This window comes from Diadema setosum, chromosome 14 (assembly GCF_964275005.1).
Source record: "Diadema setosum chromosome 14, eeDiaSeto1, whole genome shotgun sequence".
Lineage (NCBI taxonomy): Eukaryota > Metazoa > Echinodermata > Echinoidea > Diadematoida > Diadematidae > Diadema > Diadema setosum.
In genome coordinates this window covers 1,078,474-1,101,600 of record NC_092698.1, presented here as the reverse complement: position 1 = coordinate 1,101,600, position 23,127 = coordinate 1,078,474, and the positions used below count along the sequence as shown (strand labels likewise).

Sequence of the window (23,127 nt, the reverse complement as noted above, 5' to 3'; positions counted from 1 at the left end):
AGGTTAGTACCAGCTGAAACTCGTCCCTTCTCATGTTTCCACTCTCTCTTGTACGCCACACTCTCCGGCGCCATTCTTTGAACCAACCGCGTCCACAGAATGCAGCGCGCACTGCAAACGAATATCTCAACTGAATCCGTGAAAGACCCACAAAAGCAGATCACTCAGCGTCGAATATCCTTCCTTTGGGCTGAGCGATCTCGAACGTCGTGACCGTGATGTACGACAACAATCTACCAGCAGAAAAATACGAATCCACCAAGTATATCCACGAGACCCGTGTAAGCTGGATCTACTGGCAATTTCCCCTTTCCTGGTGGTGATATAGCGCTAATGCCTCGGTTAGCAAGCCAGCACTTCTCATTTATACCCACCGCAGCCAGACGGACGGTGGGAAAAACTTTCACCGGAAACGGTGGTTGTCATGGCTGCATGGCCTGTCTCATGACTACACCAGCTGATACACAGCACTCTATGTAGCTACTTGAAGTGGACAGAGGAATCAAAACTGAATCAGAAACGAAAAGAAAATGATAGGGAGAAGCGAGAAGGAATAATAAAAGAAAAATGAAATGATGATATCGATAAAACTGAAATAATAATCACATAGGCCTACATGCACTTTCAGCTGAGGTCATGTGGAGGTAATTTCATCCCGTCACAACCTTGGCTATTGCTTCACGTATAACTGCACGTGGAAGAACTGCTTGGGATGTTTAACAAGTTAGATAGTATATAGTCAACAATAATTATGATTTACAATCCCTTATAACATTTTCATTCATTTAAATGGAGCGTTTCTTCATTGATGTGCGAGGTGTCATCATTTATGAGTTCAGTGATCGATAAGCTTAAATGTGAATGCGTGTGAAATGATGCTGTCGAAACCAACAACAGAATAACAATGATGAAATACAAATACAGAAGGTACGTATATTGGAAGGGCACTTAGAACGGAGCAACAAGGCATCAAGTACTGTGCAGTAATTTCAAAAGAGTTGAGGGACCTCGATGGGGAGATAGTAAAATGATGGACAGAATAAAGGGAAAGAAGAGGAAATAGAGGCATAAAGAAGGAAAGAGGGAAGTAAAGGAGAGGGAGGGATAGATCGAAAGAGAGAGCACTGTTCGTGCCTAACATCAAAAACAAACTTGGCGACCCTGTTTCGATGAGGCTTTGTAAAACAAAAGAACTGCTCGTTAATGGTATGACGACTACCAGGTTTTGATTGAGAAAGAATCAATTACTTTCCCTTACATCATTCGCTTGAGAGCCCCAGATCATCTAAACCAAGCGACCTCTATACACAGGCAGAAAGGAAAGCTCGATTGAAAAGAAAGAAACAAAACTGCTTGTTGTGACTGGTTACCAGGGAAAGGAGGTTAAAAATGGTGTTGTTTGCTCGTTACACATTATGGTCTCTTTGGTGGGGTTCTATCATGTATGGCGTTATGAAAGTTAAGAGAGTTTAACCTAGTTTTGATACGTAATGCACTGATTATAATGACATTATACAACTCAGCATTACCATGATCATAATACGACACATGCGTCAAAGTTAAATGTATGATGTCAAAAATACTATTACGATGTTTCATCTGCAATTAATGACATAAAAGCCACCCTACAAGCAAAACATTAAAACGAAATCTAACAGTAAAGCCTCTTCGAAATCAATGACCATCTATTTGGTGATGACATCATACATTCGCGTTAATATGCGGAAATTTTGAAGTCCTCTCATATGAAATAACATCCAGCAAACCGAAGGACGTTGCATTTCACCACGTGTATTGTCCGGTTGGTCTGTTTGACTATTAAAAGAATGCATGCATGAAAGATTTCATGATGCTATAGGTACAAATAATAATATAAACCAAGAAATCATAGCAAACAGTTCCGCAGGCAATTCCGAAGTCTCCGTTCTTTCAAAATCATAATGTTAAGTGGGGCATAATCTAACACATTTTGGAAGATTGACGTTTAGAAAATCGTTTTCAGGTCAACGTTTCATTCCTAAACAAGACTGATGACCGATGCATTGTCGTCCCACACTAACACAACCTTGTCAGCATGTCGTATGTTCAACCGTGCCTTTAGAAGAGGGACGTTTATTTCTTCTTCTTCTTCTTCTTCTTCTTCTTCTTCTTCTTCTTCTTCTTCTTCTTCTTCTTCTTCTTTTTCTTCTATGGTACATGTATTTTCAGTCTTTTATCTTTGGTGTAAAGCGCCTTGAACATTTAATCAGAGTGAAAAATGGCGCTATTTAAATCATAATCCTATCATTATTATCATCATAAGTGTAATCGGGCTTCAATAAATTTCAACACTTTTGCTATTGAGTTGTTTGTTGCCCTACTTGCCAGTTCAATGGATCTCATACCATGCATTCTGTGTATAGAAAATTTATATCTAACGCATGATCATGACTCAAAACAATGTCTAGATTTTTTTTTCTTCTGTATGATACATGCATGATATTTCTGGCTAATATCAAATCGTTGCTTAGAGCATTGTTGTGATAAGTTTGGACGAGACCTTCGTTTATATCATTCTAGCATTTTTATGAGAATGGCCTTGATTCTTTGGAAAAAAAATATTTGAGACAGATGAAAGGAGATGACGAACGTATGAAACCTATAGCTTGAGTTTCTCGTAGGATTACACTGTTAAACATTAATTGCGTACAATATTATTGTGGTAACCATATCATCCCAAAGAATAATAGTCACCTCTATTTCATAGGTAGCATTACCATAATATTGTTTTTGTGGGTTCGAACAGAGCGAAGGAAATCCGTTTCTTCTGGATTTGCGTTTATTTGATATGTTTAACAAGTATGCAATATCATTATCACAGAGCAATTACACCACAGGGAACGAAAATTCCACGAACTTACGCGTAATCGAACGTGGACAGGTCTGAAATTGGACCCGTGATATAAGCAGCATCACTTGCAATAGAAATGTATTTTTTCTTTATTTGTGCATGTACAACATTCACTTTAATTTCTTGCAGCTCCGGTCCCATCTAACAGCCTCTATCAGAATAGCTTTGCTGCTTTCTTGTCAGAACTATTCCTTCGCAGTGTAAATACACAGATATACAGCAATATACGTGGGAATAATATCAAGGGAGTCAAATGGAAATGGCACAGAATTCTTTGTGACCTCATTATGTATTTCAAAAGTACCAGATGTAGTAAATGGTGAATTCCACATATTGCTAAAATTACCTTACAGGCAACTAATTGACAAATTACCCTCCATGCATAGACGTGAATAAACACCGATTATTCAAGTCAATTTTTACGACGACATTATTATGACGATGTCATTCATTTACCATAAAAACAACTCTAAGCAAGAATCATTCATTTGAATAAATCTGTTAATGTCGCTCTGGAGACGCCGTGTTTACACTTTATCGAAATATTTTCTCCTTCATGTATGTATGTGTGTGTGTGTGTGGGGGGGGGGGACTGATAAATGTCCCCCCCCCCCCAAAAAAAAAAAAAAAAAAAAAAGGTGTCCTTGCATCATTCTTTTTTAATTTGTTTATTGCGAATCTTTATACAGAGTGGCCTGATCGGCATGAAAATATACATCTATAAACAGCATAAGATGGACTTGCATGATGATTGATGATAACAGTTGTCGCGAAAGAGCGCAGAACATTACCGAAGAGCGTACGTCTCATTCACCCAGCAGAAACACACTGGAAGGATTACAGGAATTTTAAGAAGACTGATTGTTTAACACCTTATCTTTACATTATCATTCGGTGTTAGGAAGCTCTAAAAATGCTTTTTAATTGTTGTTGTTGTTTCTTGGAGTGTTACTTTTTTCAGATGTGACTTGAAATAGTCCATAGAGTTGATTTCTCTCAGATAATGAGTAAAAGACGAGGAAGGAACACTGAAAGGAAAAAGACTTCCTCCTCATGTATCACATGGATACATCCACGTGATACATTACATGAAATATACTACGTGTACGTACTAAAAAACGTGTGAGGCTATACACGCTTTTTGGAGTCATGTGTCTGTGTGTATAACGATGATGATAATGATGAACGATGATGATGTGTGCGTGTGTTATGATGATGGTAAACTGGCACCTCGTCTTCAACCACACTGTCCACTGTTCACCTAGTCTAATGCCATCTCGTCTAAACTCGCTTCGTCTACTACCAACTCGTCTACCAACCATTTTGTCTAAATGCCAATTAGTCTAATTGCCATTTCGTCTACTAACCATTTAATCTAATCTCTAATTTGTCTAAGTCACATTTCGTCTAATACCCACTATGTCTATTGACCATTTCGTCTATTAATCATTAGGTCTATGAATGAAATAGTCTACAGCTCATTTTGTTTAATAGCCAGTTGGTCTACATCCACCTTGTCTAATACTCAATTAGTCTAATAACCAGTTAGTCTACTCCCAACTGGTCTACACCCAACTGGTCTACTCCCAACTGGTCTACTCCCAACTGGTCTACACCCAACTGGTCTACTCCCAACTGGTCTACTCCCAACTGGTCTACTCCCAACTGATCTACACCCAACTGGTCTACTCCCAACTGGTCTACTCCCAACTGGTCTACTCCCAACTGGTCTACACCCAACTGGTCTACTCCCAACTCGTCTACTCCCAACTTGTCTACTCCCAACTGGTCTACTATATATATATATATATATATATATATATATATATATATATATATATATATAATTTTTTTTTTGTCTACTCGAAACTCCTTACTTAAGTCTACTTCATCCAGTTTCCTTTCCCACTGAAATAGGTTGAACACTCTTGGTGCACCATTTGGTTTAAATTTTTTTGTTGTAATTATGACAATTTTATAACTTTTTTTATAAAAAGAAAATAAGGTCACAGTGTGAAAAACTTGCTGTGTTACATTTGTGCTGGATGTGTAATTTATATCAGAAGTAATCATGCAGCATTTATATGTCCAAGGTGGACAGGGTGGGCGGTCGAAATGTAATTCTGTTTCGTATAACTGACAATTCGTTTGTGATGAAAGATTGCAACTGAGCTAGTTTATTATTATTCAGTTATATTACGGCCAGGATGTTGACTGGATAGTCGTGTCTCACCATTAATATGTCTTTATATTCAGCATGTGCGGAATAATTGACAACTTTAAAGAATAGACTATTATTGATTTTTGTACCAGGGCAGGGTTAAGAATAGTTCGGGACAGTGAGACGGACTGGATACTAGACAAAGTGGTATATTCATTATTAGCATGACCAGATGGGAATGATCAGTTTGGGTAAATTGTTGAGAGTAGACGAGTTGGGAGTAGACCAGATGGGAGTAGACGAGTTGGGAGTAGACCAGATGGGAGTAGACCAGTTGGGAGTAGACCAATTGGGTATAGACCAGTTGGGTGTAGACCAGATGGGTATAGACCATGTTGGGTATAGACGAACTAAGGGTTGGACGATATGATAACTAGACAAAGTGAATGTAGACGAGATGACTTGTAGAAGATGACTTGTAGAAGTGGCAGTAGGCGAAATGGATATTAGACGACATGACAAGTAGACATACGACTTGGCTATTAGATCAATTGCTCAGTAGACGATATGCTCCTTAGACGAGTTGGGTATTAGACAGTACGGGTAGTGGGCAAAGTGACTATTAGACAATATGTGTACTAGACAAAACAAGTTGTAGACCAAAATGGGTATTAGACGAATCGGTAATAGACGAATTGCCAGTAGACCAATTGGAAAATAGACAGAGTGGCTGTAGATGAGGTCACTATAAACCATGATGATGATGATGATGATGATGATAATGATGATGATGATGATGATGATGATGATGATGATGATGATGATGATGTATGTGTGTGTGTTTGTGTTCAGCTGTATGGTATACAATGTATGTGTATATTAACAGCCGAGTGTGACGACGGACCAGCTGATTCCTCTTTTGGGCAGATGGTCTTCAAAATGACGTAAATACCCAAATCTTACAATGAACATAATGTTATAGTTATAATAGGAATGCCTTCTTTTTTGTTGTCCGCAGATAATTCTGTTGAACAGATTACACAGCAAACAATCTTCAAATTCAGAGTGAGATAAAGGTAAAACTAAAGGTTGTTATTCTGTACTCGGCACATTAGGTACCTTGGGTTTATCATGCCATTTCCGATCGTTATGTATCTCAGCGACTTCTCTCTAGTGAATCTCACTCAAGTTTGCCTTTATTGTTAGCACATCATTTATCTGTTTACCACACGCTGAGGTTTGAAGGCCTATTGATTAATCAGATCAAGGAAAATGGATACTAATACTGATAGATAAGTGCACATGCTGCTGATCAGTTTCTGGAATAGATATCATTTATCGTAAATGAAGATATCTACAAGTAACACTACAAACAAAATACATGCAGTACAGGACTATGGATTATCATTGGTGGTTTGTCAGTTCGTTAGAAATGACGAATCAAGGCCTAAATGTTGGTTATTGCTTTAGATGTTCAACACCTTTAAAAGAAGAGCACTGGAAAGCAAGGAGAGAAAAATGAAAATGGAAATGATTTTACCTGTTCTCCACAGTCAAGGCTAACAACTGCAAATTGGTAGAGAAATAATCCGCGGTAGGTTGCGAGCCTACAAATGGTCCATTAAATGCTAAATGGGACTTCATTAGATTTGTTCCAGTACGCCTTGTAAATCCGTATCGCGCCTTTGTCAATACAGTCTACTGCTCTCAAACACAGAATACACATTCCGCCAACAATTAAACAATTGTGAGCGCGCATTAAAAACCTGTCACGGTGTCTTGAAGATAAAAGCGGACGGGAACAATTGGCTGACCTTGCCGAGGGCTTGTCTCTTCAATGGAAATGAATCTTGCGTGGGAATTCTTTACACGTGTCGTCATCACTTCCATTTCCATCTAGCCTCATTACTTGGCTTGGTATTCACCGCCACATGTATGCTTGCAACACTGCGATGCAGTTACAGGTGTATCAAGCTACTGTAACGTTTCTCAGCAGTATTCTGGGTATTTAGGATAAGCATAATGATACTGCATGAGTAAGATCGGATAGCCTTCTGGACAGGAAATCAATTTAAAGAACATACATGAACTCCAGATCAAATGTTTTGTGCTCCAACTGCGCAGATAGCATGTTTATATCATAATTCGCATCGATATGATAAATAGTAGGCCTACTAGAAATGACGTATAAATTGAATGTTTTGGCAATACATTCAAGGAATTCTAATTACACCATTCCACTGAGACTGAGCTTACATGTGAGCTCTTATCAAAATAAAATGTCTAGTTGTGGTATTGTGCTGGGAAGTTTTTTTCTTTTCTTTTCTCTGTTGGAGTCAACCCTGATTAATCGGAAAAAAGGACAGTTTTCATTATACAGAGATCCATTACTTCCTCTTTCATTGAAATTCCACATCAAGTTAACTAATGACTATATACATTATTATCAGACAAAAAGAATGGTATAAATACAGCGCTTAATCAAAATCGGACATGAATAAGAAAATAATGGATTTTTACAGTCTTAAGTGCTTTCATAGAGAAAAGCTGATGATATCGTCATCTCAAAACCCTCTCGATGCTTTGGGCGGCAAAGAAAAGATGAATTTTTGATGATAACTTTACATTTTGGCACCTACCGTCCTTCCTTTGAATGCCATCATAAAAAAAAAAATGTTTTGAAAGACAAAGCTATAATGTGTTTGTGTGTGTGCGTTTGTGTGTGTGTGTGTTTCTGAGTGCGGTACATATATTAACATATAAACATCTAATAAATCTGTATGTTTACTCCCTTTTATTTCAGGTCTAAAGAAAATAAACTGGTGAAAATGTACGTTTCATTCAATTTCAGCTCCCCCCCCCCCCCCACGAGGAAACTTCTACCTCTCTTGAGGCTTTATATCTTATGCCGACATGGGTATAGGGGGTGGAAATGCATTTTCAAATGAAAAATACATTCCTAAATGAATATCTTTCAATAATCTTCCTTGAGGCTAAATATGATTCCATGTAGACTGTTCTTCTTTCTTTTTTCACATGCCTCTTTCTTGAATAACTACTGACACCATTTGTTGGTTTTCTATCTCCAACAGGAACATGAATATGAAATCTTACAGAAAAATTGTCTGTATATTGACATTGCAACGCAGAAAAAGTAAAATTCATAGCTTTGCAATACTATTTAGAAGGATGGTAAATTATAAAAAACCAAAACATTTTGAATATGATATGAAAGTGATATGAGTGTGAAGATGTGAGATAAAATATTATTTTCACAACTCATCTTTATGTCTTTGAAATGAAGACTGATTTGTGGCAAATCTAATCGATCATGACACCAGAACCACCCCTCCCCCAACACACACAGGACCTGGTATTCCATCATCAGTATAATGTAAGGGTTGTTCTCAATTTTTGTTGTGTTTTGTCATTTAAGGTGGTAGGGCGAATAAATGAAGCGGTGACTATCTTTCTGATGACATCCGAGATGCGTGATACACAATACTTGCAGGAAACATGAAAAATATCAATTGGATATACGGCTCTGACTTTTTTTTTCGTTGACATAACTACGGCGGAAAACACAGCTGAGGAGAGAAAATAACCGATTTGAACTCTGCAGCTTGAATTTGAATCTTGAATCTTGAATCTAGCTTGGTTTCCTACTAGCCGTCTGGCGAATTGTCACTTTCCTGCGATATTCCTGCTAATCATTTTAGTGTTCGATATTGTACACCTTATATTCGAGTCATAGTTCAGTTCAGTTGATGTTCAGTTTTATTTCTGCATTCCATTGCATTACAGTGAAAAAAAAAAAGCTCATAAGGTGTTGGCATTATAATTATATTATTCATACAAAATCAAAATACATTATTTTGCTGTACACGAGAAACGTTGTAAGTGATGAAAGAAAGCAATGTCAAGTTGAAAGTTTATACAGCAATACAAGAGGGAACACTTTAGAATAAAGTTTATAGAAAAATAAGTGCAATGCAGCGGGCCATATGCATAAGCATAGATTCACGACGGTGATGACCCTGTAATGCTGCAACATAAAACAAAATAAATCATTTATTGTAAAGTACATTATGAACTTTGTGATGTGCTGGGATAATGTTGGTCTGTGGAAGCATGTACTGTAATGTATGCCAGTGTGATGGGGGAAACATATTGTATGATAATATGATAGTCGTAAAATCATTGTTTAGAGTATCTGGGGACATAAGGTATGACTATCATATTCATGAAGGTAGGCATATTGGAAGGATATTGGGATATAAAGATTTAAAGATATAAAGATATTTCTTTAAAGTTTCTTGTTGAAGATATTTTGCGATGGGCACTGTTTTACATGTAGATTGAAAGTAAAGGGTTTATTTTTGGTCAGTGATGTCTGATTATTTTTAGGCTACGATGATTGTCATTCTGGGGTTGTAAAGATGATATCATCAGACGACTGACGTTCTGTGGATGAATATGAATATATAGCTGAGTTTGTAGCGAAAAAAAAAACTAAAACAAATGTTCAGAAAAAAACAATCAAACTTATAGAAAAACTATTAAATGTATGCTTATGAAGAAAAAAAGCAATCTGAAAAATAGGAATATCATTAATTTTCTATGTTTTCAATCGGTATAATTCAGTCGATAAAAATAAAAGTATTATGGAATAACAAGGGAATTAGACGGGGAATAGTAAGAAGGGGAGGATATATTGCTTTCCATTTATTTTGGTTGAACCACAATTTCCCCTTACAATATTCCAGTATGTAAAATAATATAGAATCATAACATTACATACAATAGTAAGGGAATTTTAATATACAACATTTTTCAGTCAGTATAAGATCCCCATCATGCCCATTGTTTTCCAGGCAGACGAGTGATCCTATATTTGTGATACAAAGGCCTGTATCACAATGTAATTATACATTTTCACGAGATTTACACTTCCAGGAAGTGAAATGACCCTTGAAAAGTCAGTTTCGTTAAAGAACACATCTATGAGGGGAATCCCCCATCCTACTCCAGTACAGATCCCCACCCCCATCCCCTCCCCCAAAGATGGAGAGTAAACAATCGATCACTGCCTTACATTCAGCGCTTGTTATTGAGAGTCACGGCATGCCAAAACTAACGCAACATTATTTGCTAGAGATGATTGCTTAATAATCCGGGATCACAACAAGACAATGTGTTTACGAGCATTATCAAAGACGGAAGTACAGATGTGGTGTCGCTTAACATACACCCGGAAGTATACAGAAAGAGAAAGCAGGAAGGAAAGTGGAAGGACACGCTAAATCAATTAGAGTTAATTCTAGCCATGGCACGGAGAAAAGAAGGATTTGATATCAAGGACATGATTTTCATTCATTGCTTTGCAAAGCTGATGCGGACATTCTAACATTACAACAATGAAGGACTAGGTCTCTGGTTCATGGTCCTTCTTAAAGGATCAAAATCTCGTCGAGGCAGATGCATTGAAAGTCGAAAGAGTGGTACAACATTGTGATATTTCAAAACGCTACATCCAAAGCTAGGTCTAAGTGTTGAGTCAATCTCTAAACTGTATGAGTCCTTGAGACATTGGTACGTTCCATTGTCTAAACATGTCGCTAATAAAACATAAAAAAATGAAAACACAGTTGAAAGTATTTTGTTGCCCGCAAAGCTGTGCGCATCTTATATCAGTGAGTGCATTTGAACAGGTATACGTCTCCAGGTAGTTAAAATTTTCTTCTTACCGGTGTGTTTCTGGGCGAAGTTTGTTTTTCTGAAGGTTCATTATCAAGATCCTTCTCATCACCTAGCTACAATTAACATCATCCATAACCATAAAACTTAAGTTTTATGGCGAGCGATCTTTTGTTCATGCTGCTCCCACACTGTGGAACATTGTTCCATGTTATATAAAGGAAGCTTACACAGGTATACAGTTCAAAACTCTTCTCAAGACATTTCTGTTTTAAAAGTATTATGAATGACTTTTGGTTTTGCAAACTGAAACATCTACAGTACATCTATACATACAGTACATTTCCTTTTCCATTTTCAACCCTCTCCCTTAAAGCGCATAGAGACACTATATACGGTAGCGATAAGCACTGTATATAAATATAACCATGCGCTGCCACTCTCGTACTTAAACTGGCCCGTTCTCATCTATACCCAAACTGACTACACGTATGAATCTCGACAATCTTAGACCACCCTGCAGCGCAGCTTACACTTGGCCTTAAAGGGCTTATTATCATTATTCATTATTCCGAACCACACACATTCTTAAATCCTAGATGTTCGTACCCGTAGATCCGAAATTTAAGAGGCTCTATCACAAGTGCTAGCACGAATATGGAATCAAAGAGATCTTTTTTTTTTTTTATTTACCCAAATCCTGCTTCTTAGACACAGTGCTTTCTAGACCTGGTCTTCAAATGAAAGAGCTTTTTTTCCCGGATATTGGTGTTAAACTTTTAATCTCAATACACATTATTTACCTCAGGATTGTTTAGCTCTCAAAGCTCCATCCTATACAGATGAACTTCTATATCATAGGCCTTTTTTCTTTACTCTGGAAACAAACAAAGTTAATTGTTAACGTCTTCTTTAACGATGTTGTGAATGGAAACTAACCTTTATGTAGCGCCGTTTCAGGCTGTCCTCAAAAACTGACCTTTATTGTCAAATAATAACCCTTATCTCTGTCCAGAAATTACAATTGTTCTTGTAAAATTTTAGGAGAGCTAGCTGAGGTCCTAAACAATTTATCTATTGCTAAATCGATGGGTAAATGCATGGATCCACCAACTAGTCTCTAAAATAGAAAATCTGCACACTACTGACTACCAGAGCATACTATGAACTAAAGAGATTCTAGTTTACAGACTCGATTTATTTCTTATGAAGTTAGTTTCAAAATCATCAGTCATTAATCTTTAAACTGCCCCTACGTGGAAGATAAAGTGTATACAAACACTTCACGAATTAAAGTCATTACACACAGAGAAAAAAAAAATCATCAAAAATGTTGGCTTGGGGATTAAAACTGAAACAAGAAAAAAAAAATCAATCATCACATGTTTTAATTGTATCTTGTTGGTATTGCTTTTCGCGCGTTTCATGTCTTACAAGCTCCACTTTTCAGTAGATCATTTTTTCATCGCTATATTACTTTTGCCACCATTGCAGAGTATGCACTTTTCTCTCATTTATTCATACAGATTGTACTTCGTGTTATAATTTGAGATTTACACTTTCTTTTAAATTGTTAAGCAATATATATTTCATCATGTATTACCTTTTCTTGGATGGAAACAAAGTATAATTGAATTAAATTGAATTGAACTGAAAGAATGCCTAGGGAATGAAAATACAATATAATGCATTAGGAAAGTCTAAGTTTTTGCGTAGATTGCGTATGGTGTCCATAGTATACAAGCACTATGTTTGAGTGACCCTCTCTTTTTTTATCCGAACAAAATAAATGAAACAAGTTTGGTTTGAAACTATGTATACATGTTTGCTTTCAATTTGTTGAATACGTCTACTTTTTATCTTACAGTCAACCAATATTTACTCAAGATCATTTGCAATTTTCTTGACTTATGCTCTGTGGAAGGAAAACAAAAGAAAACTAACTTGAGATTGTTGACTATTTTTATGAACATGAGCAACGGGAGGTAATAAATGCCCACAGTCAATGAAATACATTAGCGGTGGAAATTACACGGAAAGGGGGTCTTCCTTTTAAAGTAGGATGAAGCGTTTGTAGGCATTACTGTTGTCATGTTTTGCTTTCTTGTCTGTTTTGATAACCCTGTTAACCGTCTTGTTATATATTCTAGTCTCTTTCATGTCTTCTTTTACCTTATACTTTCTATTTACGTTTATGATGATTACGCTTTTTTTCAAAGATTTCCTCTCAGGGGTTCACAATAAACATATTTCACATTATTTGCGACAAGCTTGACTTGTAATTCTAAAGGAATGAATGAATGAATGAATGAATGAATGAATGAATGAATGAATGAATGAATGAATGAATGAATGAATGTAATCAAGTGTTAAAACAACACCTGTATTTTCAAATGTATACCACATCATTGCCATTTCTAAATTTTGTATTCTGTTGGAAAAATCAACATAACTCTAACAGAATAGAAGAAGGTACTGAATTCTTCACGGGAAAAATGTGATGCTGTATGACATAACATATTGTATTTTGAAGATTGTGTAGAATTTATGACATTAATGCTATATCCATCTTTGTAACCTCAGTGAAAGCGAAACGTACTGACTCACTTTGTTTTTAAGTTTTATTCAGCCATTGGCGTGATTGGTAACATATACGGCTTAGAGTAGGTGGGTGACACTCATTGTCTCGTGGAGGTAAAGTGACAATGTGATCTCTATAGACAAGTAGATATAGATAGATAGATAGGTAGATAGATAGATAGATAGATAGATAGATAGATAGATAGATAGATAAAGAGATACATACATACATACATACATACATACATACATACATACATAACATACATACATACATACATACGTACATACATACATCCATACATACATACTTACAAACATACAGACGTACATACATGCATGCATAGAGAAATAGATGAATAGATAGATAGATAGATAGATAGATTGATTGATTGATTGATTGATTGATTGATTGATTGATTGATTGATTGATTGATTGATTGATTGAGATTGAGATTGAGAGAGACATATTCTATCTACATGGATTCTGAAGCAAATTTCGAGCCGACCTATCCAACCCTGTATAGTTCGATGCAGCTGAAAGAGGTGCGCCATCGCGTTGACCCGTGCTGGATGGCGTAAACTTGAATCTCCTATCAACACTGGCGAAAATGGGACACATGGTGAACCAAAACAACAACAAAGTCTGGCGACGTAATTTCAAGAAATCGTTTCGTCATCAAGATCGCTCTGGCATGGCGCCAAACAAGACCAGCCATGGGAAATAGGAGTTTCATTTTGACAGCATGCAACACAATGGTATACCAACGAGGCCCACTGACTTCCCAAACGCACGCACATAAACACACATACACATACACCATCTTTCTCTCTCACACACGCACATTATTACAGGCAAAACATGATTATTCGCACACACACGTATGCGCCTACATGATTGAATGCGTCATATTAACGTATAAGGAATGAAGTAATGGTAATCACTGCAAATGAGTTTCTTTCGCATAAGTGCTCTCGAATACAGAATAAAAGACTCAATAATATCTATTGTCTGTCGAAATTTGTCCTAATGAAAAGGTTCTACACATCAACTTCCGCTTACCTTGAATTTACTTAGGAAGTTGTGAATGAATCCATGGCAGTGATTATATTATGCCGATATTCATCACCGGCCCGACTTTGTCACGGGTTTACTGTTTATTAACGAACAACTACCTAGACCACTTTAATCTTACCAGGTACCCATTTACCACCCCTGGTGAGAGAACAACCAGGTTTATGACGATAAGTTTTCTTCTTTGGTGGCAAGAGAGGAAGCGGACTAAGACCTACAATCCCTGGTAGAATGTCTAATGCCTTGGTTACTTCCACGTCTAGCAGCCTGGATACATCGACCATGGATTATGATTGATAGGTCTTAGAGTCGCTTCCGCTTCACGACTTGTTATATCCAAAAGTTAGAAGTCCTTCTCCACTCAACCAACAACAAGAACAACAACATCAACAACAACACAAACGTATATAATATAATATAATACGTACAGACAGATAACAACATAGAAACTGAAAGCTCACATGAACACAGTAGACAAACATACACACATACATGTTTTCAATCGCTAATTTGCCGTTGACAATTAGTATGATTAATTAGCATATATAAATCATTACTACTTGTTTACAACAAAATGTAATTGTAAATCATCCTGACCAAGCTCTTGTCCAAGTGTTACATTTTTCTGTCTGAAGTTTTTCTTAGTGGCTCCCAGTCCCCACATGGTCGTTCGGTGAACCCATTCATGCACTGGCCAAAAAATGACGACAATACATTGTCTTTGATCATTATTGTAAAGAAACTTAATTTCATTTCTAAATTCTAAGTACACTGTCAATAATAGTTACAATTACGGTGCTGTGATACCTGTGTTGCTATGGAGACCAGTAAAATCTGCACTGTATCACTTTGCCAGAAATAATGATACAAATAGTTTTTGTCTGGGCTTGTTTATTCATCAATCTACCACAATATATAGTTTCATTCAATTAGACCCACAGCTGCATTTAGAGTAAAATTTTGTTTCAAATATCAATTGTTGCAAAATTATTGTAAATAGGGCTACAGCTGTTGGAGTACAAAAACTACGATCCTGTTATAAGATAGCACAGGGAGGGAAAGACTTCTCACCTTTGGGCGTGGACGACAGCGCCTTGTTGCTGTCGTTTGATAAGAAAGCCGACGAGCACCGAGGCGACCACGAGCAGCAGGAGACTCGACACCGCAATCACCGCCCACAGCGTCATCGTCTCGCCGCGCCCCCGTCGCTCTCCCGTCAGCACGGCGTCGCCGCCCTTCAGGGATATCTCGGGCGCGCCGGCGGCTTTGCTGGTCCCCTCCCCGTCGCCTTGCCCAGACGCGTGATGGAACTTGCTACTGACACTGGACGAAGCTGTGCCTGCCGCTGAGGGGGCTGTTCCCTCTGCCTTGTCGGGGTTCACTGCGGCTGGCACGACGGTTACAGGAAGACGGCGTGTTGGAGTCGATGGCATCTCTAGGTTGTCATGGAAACAGAACGAAATGTTGTCAGAACGTCGACTTAAAAAGAATTGATATCCTGATAAAGATGCGTTAAATTACAGTGAACTTTCCCGTTGCAAGTACAAGTTCATGATCTTTTCAGTTTCCGACAGAACATGAGAAAACAACGGTTACACAATAAAGAGAAGAAAAAAGTTATGGGATTTGGAAAAATATCAACATAGAATATAAACGAAAAACAAAACAGTGTATCAATCCTTTGGACCCTGCAGTATCTATGATTTTTGTTTGTTGGTGTGTGACATAGACAAGAGTAAGAGAATACCACTTTTCTCTGTTAGAAATTTACAAAGCTTATCCCATCTATCCCAGAAATTTAAAATGAGTGTTTTATTGAAATCATTATGAATTAAATGGATGCAAACATTACTTCGACGGACAATACACAATAACCACCCCCTCCCATTCCCCCCCCCCCCCCGAAAAAAAAAAGAGAACTAAAAAAGTACGGTTGGTCTCACCTGGAGCTGATCCCACAGTTGTCGACGAAGTTGACGACGAAGTGGACGACGAATCCGTTTGGATACCAGTGCAAACTTTCCCCTCGGGACACTCGCAGTCGCCGCTGATGTCGTTACAGAGAAGACCGGCAGGACATCGACACTGCTGTCCACAGTACGGCCCGTAGCGGCCCATCGGGCAACGACCCGTGCAGTGAAACATGCTGTATTGTGATGGTGACGAAGGGGCTTGGGTTACATCGAGATCACTAGCCGACGAATCGTAAAAATCCGAATCATCATCGTCATCATCATCTTGACTGTCCTCTACATGGCCCTCTTCCTCAATATCGCCTGACTGGTTAGATTGGCTTTTGAGTTTTAGTGGTTGGTTATTTCGAAAGATAAGGAGCATTAGGGTAAGCGGATTGGATTAGTGAACAGAGAGAATGAGTTTTTCGAATCGGGTGGAATAGCGTTGCGTGGAGTGGGGAAGAGGGTGCAGGGGCAAACAAACAAAAATCAACATTTAAAATCAATTGTGATGAGGTGATAGCCTATTACATTATAATAACGTTTTATTTTCTCTCCACTTTTCAAATTGCGCTTCCCTTGGTGGCGAGTAGTAGGCCTATTTATTACCTTAAAGCTAGTTAGTATCTGCTGAGCCGACGTGAGAGATTAGTTTCCTTTGTGTGTGTACGTGTGTGTTTGTTAGTGTTTTCCTATCTATATTCATCTTATTTCAACACAAATTCAGTGATTGTAAGCACATGTTGGAGGTTATGAAAACTCTTGAAAACTTCAGATATTGACACGTTATCAATCCATAAGGACCAAAGCATCTTACACAAAATTTTTTCCAGCCAAGGGGATTATCATAAATGTTCCGTTGGGAGGTTGTTGCCATGGCAACAGCAGTAAAAGCCTCGATGGCAACTAGACCGTAATATCCTTCAGACGTATTAGATAACAAAGTACCTTTGTCCAATCATTTCTAGTAGACGTAGAATAATTGTCATAATGTGTAACCTATTTTTTTTATATATATAATATCGTATGGATAATAAACGGAAATGTTAACTAGTACGATGTCCAGTGATTATGTACTCACGACGTGGGGAAGTCCGGGCACAAACATAGCCCCGATTCCGGTAGACACGTCGCAGCTTCCCCACACATGCACCTGTTTTGACAATTTTTGCCGTAGAATCCAGGGGAACACTTATCCTCGCAGAACCGACCCCTGTACCCGGACCTACAGCGACAGGTTCTCAGCGCTGGGCGACATCTTCCTCCGTTACGGCACTCACCTCCACATGCGTTCTGCGCCTGAGTTTGTGTAGCGACGTACAGATCTAAGGTAGATCACATTGTAATAGAAAACAAAACATAACAGAAAGATGAAGGAGACCCGTGGTTTGTAGCGTGATCACCACCATAATGGTAATAATAATAATAATAGTAATAGTAATAGTAATAAAAATAATAATAATGATAATAATAATAATAATAATAATAATAATAATAACAATAATAATAATAATAACAATAATAGTAATAATAACAATGATAATAATAACAATAATAATAATAATAATAATATTAATAATAACAATAATAATAACAATAATAATAATAATAACAATAATAATAATAATAATAATAATAATAATAATAATAATAATAATAATAATAATAATAATAGTGTATACATCTACAGCGCAACAATCCATCATGCTCAATAATGTAAAGTCTATCTATTACATGTTATTACGTAAGATTGTGAGATAACCTACTGCTGTATCGTCACGCATGAGTAATAGAGAATAATATGGACAGTCATTTACAACAATATTGAAACTAGAGAAGGGATAACAAGATTTATTGCTCAGGTGTAAACAGGGGGAGTAAACTGTGAGTAAATCGCTTGCTAGGAAGCGAGACGGTTTAACTCGATGAAAAGCTTTCAGTGAATTAATGCATAAAGTGTCTCATTCAAACACTGTTTTTATTTTTGCGAAGGCAGGAACGGACTACTAATCTCTTGAGAATCCTGTAAGATCTTGGCCATCTCTTTACCCTTCGCAACTAATCTATAGATATTAATGTATATTGCTGCAATTTTTTAAAAATGTATATGAATATGACATCAAGAGCTTGAATGCAAAAAGAGATAAACACCATTTTTTTTTTAAATAAGTTCATCATCGAATGAAAACAATCATTTAAATGATACTGCACTCGTTTCATAACAAGAAATATTTTTGAAGATATCAAATTATTACTCATATCTTAATTATTTTCTGTTTTTCAGCAGCTTTAATCTCAAATATTTCAAATAGATACAAATGAGTACCTGAATATAAGAACGACCCAAGTCCAAATTTGGCTATCGCGTTTGAAAGCCATTTACGTAGTCATGCAAATACAGATAATCATTCAAGTGACTGTTTTATATTCAAGTTTGAATTAATAACACCCCAATAACCGAACACACTTAAGGGAGTATGGATTTTTTTATTAATTTCCATTTTTCCTAAATTTTCTCTAATGGACTTGGGTCGTTCTTATATTCATATACTCAAATGGATATATCGGGGGGGGGGGGTGGCATTTAAGCTCTTTAGATGCATACATAGTTATATGAAGGGTTTGACCGTAAAACGAGGTAACTCCATTCTTGTAGGGTTTTATTTAGCTCTATCTGATGATGGACTTACTCTGGGTTTTTTTTAATGGTGCTTAGTGCATTTTACGACCAACCTCCATACATATCTATAGTATGCTACATACATAAATGTGTTCGGTTGTTTTTCAAAGGTTTTCTGTCGCTATTATGTCCACTTACTAGCAGGGCTGGACAATCCGTCCCGAGGAGGTCTTGATCGACATAAGCATTCTCCGTTGTCATGGCTACACTGGCACCCCTCTGAACATCGGCATTTGATGTGGCAGGTTGAACCCCAGTAGCCGCTACGACATCGAGTTGTGCAGCTGTGAGAGATATTGAGAAATGAAGCATGAGAAATGAAGTATTCCAAAGAGTGATGGCGCCTTACATCGAAATGCCGGGTGGGTGATCTCAAAATATCGCACAAAACTGGGAGGGAGGAAGGGAGAGAGAGAGAGGGTGCATGGGGGTGGGGTACGGTGTATCCCAACAGAAGGGAAATAAGAGGGATAATCATAGATCTTGTAAGAGAGAAAGTGATGACATAATATACACAGGGATGACACATTTTTAATCAAATCAAATAAACAAGCTCCACCTCCGCGAATGAACTAGACTGATACTAATACTATCTTGCCAATATTTCAATGTACAACTAAAACATTTTAATAACTTCTTTAAAGGACGGTTTAGTTTAGTTTAGTTTAGCTTAGTTAGTTTGGTTTAATTTAGTTAATTCACGTTCAGTTTAGTTTAATTAAGTTTAGTTTAACTTATTAACTCACTCACCCCACAGGGGTATGCAAGTTTAAAAACAAAAACAAAATACAGAATGTTCTGAAATACAGAGTCAAAAATCTGGTTCAATGCTCCCGTGTTGCTTTTACTCATGGAATTGTAAATTTCGATGTCGATCTGTCGAGCTCAGTGATTAGTTTAAAAGACACCGAAGTAGAAAATGTGCACATCTAATACAACATAATTTCCTTTTCTTATTCTTGCTGTGCAAATAACATTGTCCTCCATGAAACAATAGGTGGCGACAAACCGATTTGGATCGCGGCAAGTACACGCTCCGGTCATAGCATCACAGTCGGCATCCTCGCCACATTTACATCGTCGGCTGCAATCCTGTCCGAACCGCCCGGCGACGCACGGCGTCAAGCAGTGACGACCCGTCCAGCCAGGATTACAGATGCATATAGCGCCATCTTTTGACTTCTCTCCGCCATTTCTGCACGGGAATGCTGCAGCAAAGGCAAAAAAAAAAAAAAAAAAAAAAAAATCACTATGTGGAGTGAAAACTTCAGTTCTATTTCAGATCAGCATAGTGTATTCCTACTTTGTTTTAGATTGATAGCAGGAAATTAATCAAAAGCAATTGCCAGGGGTATTGGATATTCTTTTCATCCGGTTATGTAACTGAAAACGTTGAGTATATTTTTATTATTGCCCACTAATATTCTCATCTCTGGATCTAAATCTAGCACGTATGAAGAGAAGGAGTTTGGTATTCATGGCTTGTGTGAACATCACGGCAGAAAAACTTAATCTTTACTATAGATCCTCAGGCAAGAAAGTTACTAGATATGTTCAATGTCATTTCTGTCGATTACGTCATGATCTCATTATCCCTGGGTTATTTGAATCGCAGCTTGATACCTGACTGAGTTGAAATAGGTACAAATATCAGCCTCTATTTGATAGAAGCTGATATTTCTGCAAGGTTCCGAGAGTAGAGATTGAAAATTATTCGTGATGTCTCCCTCCCCACCCCCCCCCCCCTTCAGTAATAGGAGCTTTTCCTTGTGCTTATGTAGTAGGACTTAGTTTGCATTTTCTATAACGACGATTGGACTGTGATAGAGATCGACGGACAGAAAGCTTTGACAGATAAAATCTAGAAAGACAGAACGACGAAGAGAAAGCCAGAGTTTGACAGACAGACAAATTGACAGATAGGCAGACAAACATACAACCATAGAAACAGAAGATTATTGACCTGGTACAAAAAATTGGCTTAGTCGAAGAAGATATTCTACCCGGATAGATATGAATGAATATTTTGTTAGTTATATTGTGTAAGTCAAACTTAATTAAGCCGAAGATTTTTCTTTAATAGTCCCTTTAGATAGACCTACGTATACTGCTTTGTGGTTATTAACACTATCAGTTCCAACCTATCCTGTTTATATGCAGTGTGTTTGGTGGTGGTAGGCCCACAAAGGTTAATCCAAGCTGCTAACATTCTGCGACAAGGAATTCAATACCTACTCTGCAGGTCTTCGTAAATGGAAGCAAATATTTCAAAGCTATTCCAAGCGAAGCATCTTCCTTCACCATCGAAAGATGATGAATATGTAGATACAAATGGTATGGGATTGGGGCCTAGGTAGTGGTTAAAAAGTACATTATTGCAAAATTCCTGAACAACACTGCACATGAAACAATTACAATCTCCAGAAGTATCTGCGATGTGATCTCAGCCTTTTTCTCTCTACATATAAGAATCTTAAGCGAACATTTGATTCTTACCACATTGCCTCACAGAAGCCTTGCAGACTTCCGAGTGTAAAACTATCACATACTACACCTATATGACATTACTAACAATTCGCAAGAGTATAGACATGGCACGTCGCAATCACGTCATCAATCGAAAGGCAATAGACCACTGCTGATTCTATTTTTAAATGTTCATGTTATTTTACTGCTTACGCAAAATTATGTATTTAGAAAACATGAACAACCTCGATCCTCGTAAAATAATAATAACAATGATAATGATGATGATAATAATAATAATAATAATAATAATAATAATAATAATAATAATAATAATAATAATAATAATAATAATAATAATAATAATTAACATTTATATATATCGCGCTTGATACAAAGTTTCTAAGCGCCTTACATGTATCATAATTATACCAAAACATAACTGAGTCAACAATCTGTAGATGATGGTAGCAATAATTTGTAGTTTACTTTATTTTTATGGCATGTTTAGTGTTACTTCTTTCTGTCTTGAAACACGAGACAAATAAATATATCTAGGAACACTGAGTTTCAATAATCAACACGGAAGTTGTATAGGTTTACTAACATCGATATGCTCGTGATTACAATCATTACTTATACCTTACTGTCATAATTATATAAAGTGTCTCTGACATCAGATATGATCAAACAACTGATCACAATTTCAATTATCATTGCACGTTTACCATATGATGATAGTTTGTGTTTTGATTGAATGTTTAGTTCCTTGTATTTTTTTAGTATTCATTCGATGTTATATCATGTAATGTAATTTGTTGTTTATCTGTTGTCAAGATGTGTTTATGATGAATGTGTGACAAAACCAATTTTCCATACCATGTTTTTATACATAATTTGGACAAATAAAGAAATTAAATCAATTGAACTAAAATGAAATGAAATAAAGTTGTCATTATCATCATCATCATCATCACCATCATCCATGTTTTTATCATCATTATATTTATCAATCAGGGACATCATGACTATAATCATCATTCCTGTCGTCAATACCATCATTTTCAATCATCAAAACTAGAGTAAACGTGTCTCTGAAACTGGCAGTACATCGATGCTCAAAACAGCGAAGTGTTAAGATCTCTTACCGAGGTTACAGGCCGAGCCCTGATGGAGAAGCGAACAGCATTGTAAGTAAGTTTGCCAGTCGTTGCTGAGATACACGGTTTCATTCCTGTATAATGAAAATAACATGTGTGAAAAACCGCATTGGTTTACCTTTTTCATTAGATAACTGTTCAAACCAACTAAATTCATTAACGTTTCATGTTCCGAATATGCAATGCATGGTTATTTGTTCAGCAGAAAGAATGTGACAGAGATTGTGCTCATTTGATACAAAAATCTAAAGCATTAAATGATGATTATCAAGAGTACTTTAGGAGAGTTGTTTTTTTTTAATGTTTTAATCTTGAACTAATAGCCTTGCAAGGAAGTAGAGACCAACACGCAAACGATCGATACTTTATTTTTTACAGATGTTGAGCATTTTAAGAAAGCGCCCATTCTCACCACTCCATAATCAATACCTGCGCACGCCGGGTCATTTAAAGTATTTTGGAA

At 37.0% G+C, this 23,127-nt stretch overlaps 1 protein-coding gene across 1 annotated transcript in view; it reads right to left on the bottom strand.

Annotated features, from left to right (window-relative positions):
* Positions 1-22,758, bottom strand: part of LOC140237816 (uncharacterized) — a 34,761-nt gene extending 12,003 nt beyond the window's left edge. Inside the window, exons 1-6 of the mRNA XM_072317745.1 lie at positions 22,653-22,758; positions 20,048-20,246; positions 19,177-19,322; positions 17,440-17,683; positions 16,347-16,549; positions 15,475-15,838 (exon numbers count right to left, since the gene is read on the bottom strand). Coding sequence (XP_072173846.1) covers positions 15,475-15,838; positions 16,347-16,549; positions 17,440-17,683; positions 19,177-19,322; positions 20,048-20,246; positions 22,653-22,758 — 1,262 coding nt within the window. The remainder of the gene's footprint in view (positions 1-15,474; positions 15,839-16,346; positions 16,550-17,439; positions 17,684-19,176; positions 19,323-20,047; positions 20,247-22,652) is intronic.
* Between the last annotated feature and the right edge of the window lie 369 nt (positions 22,759-23,127).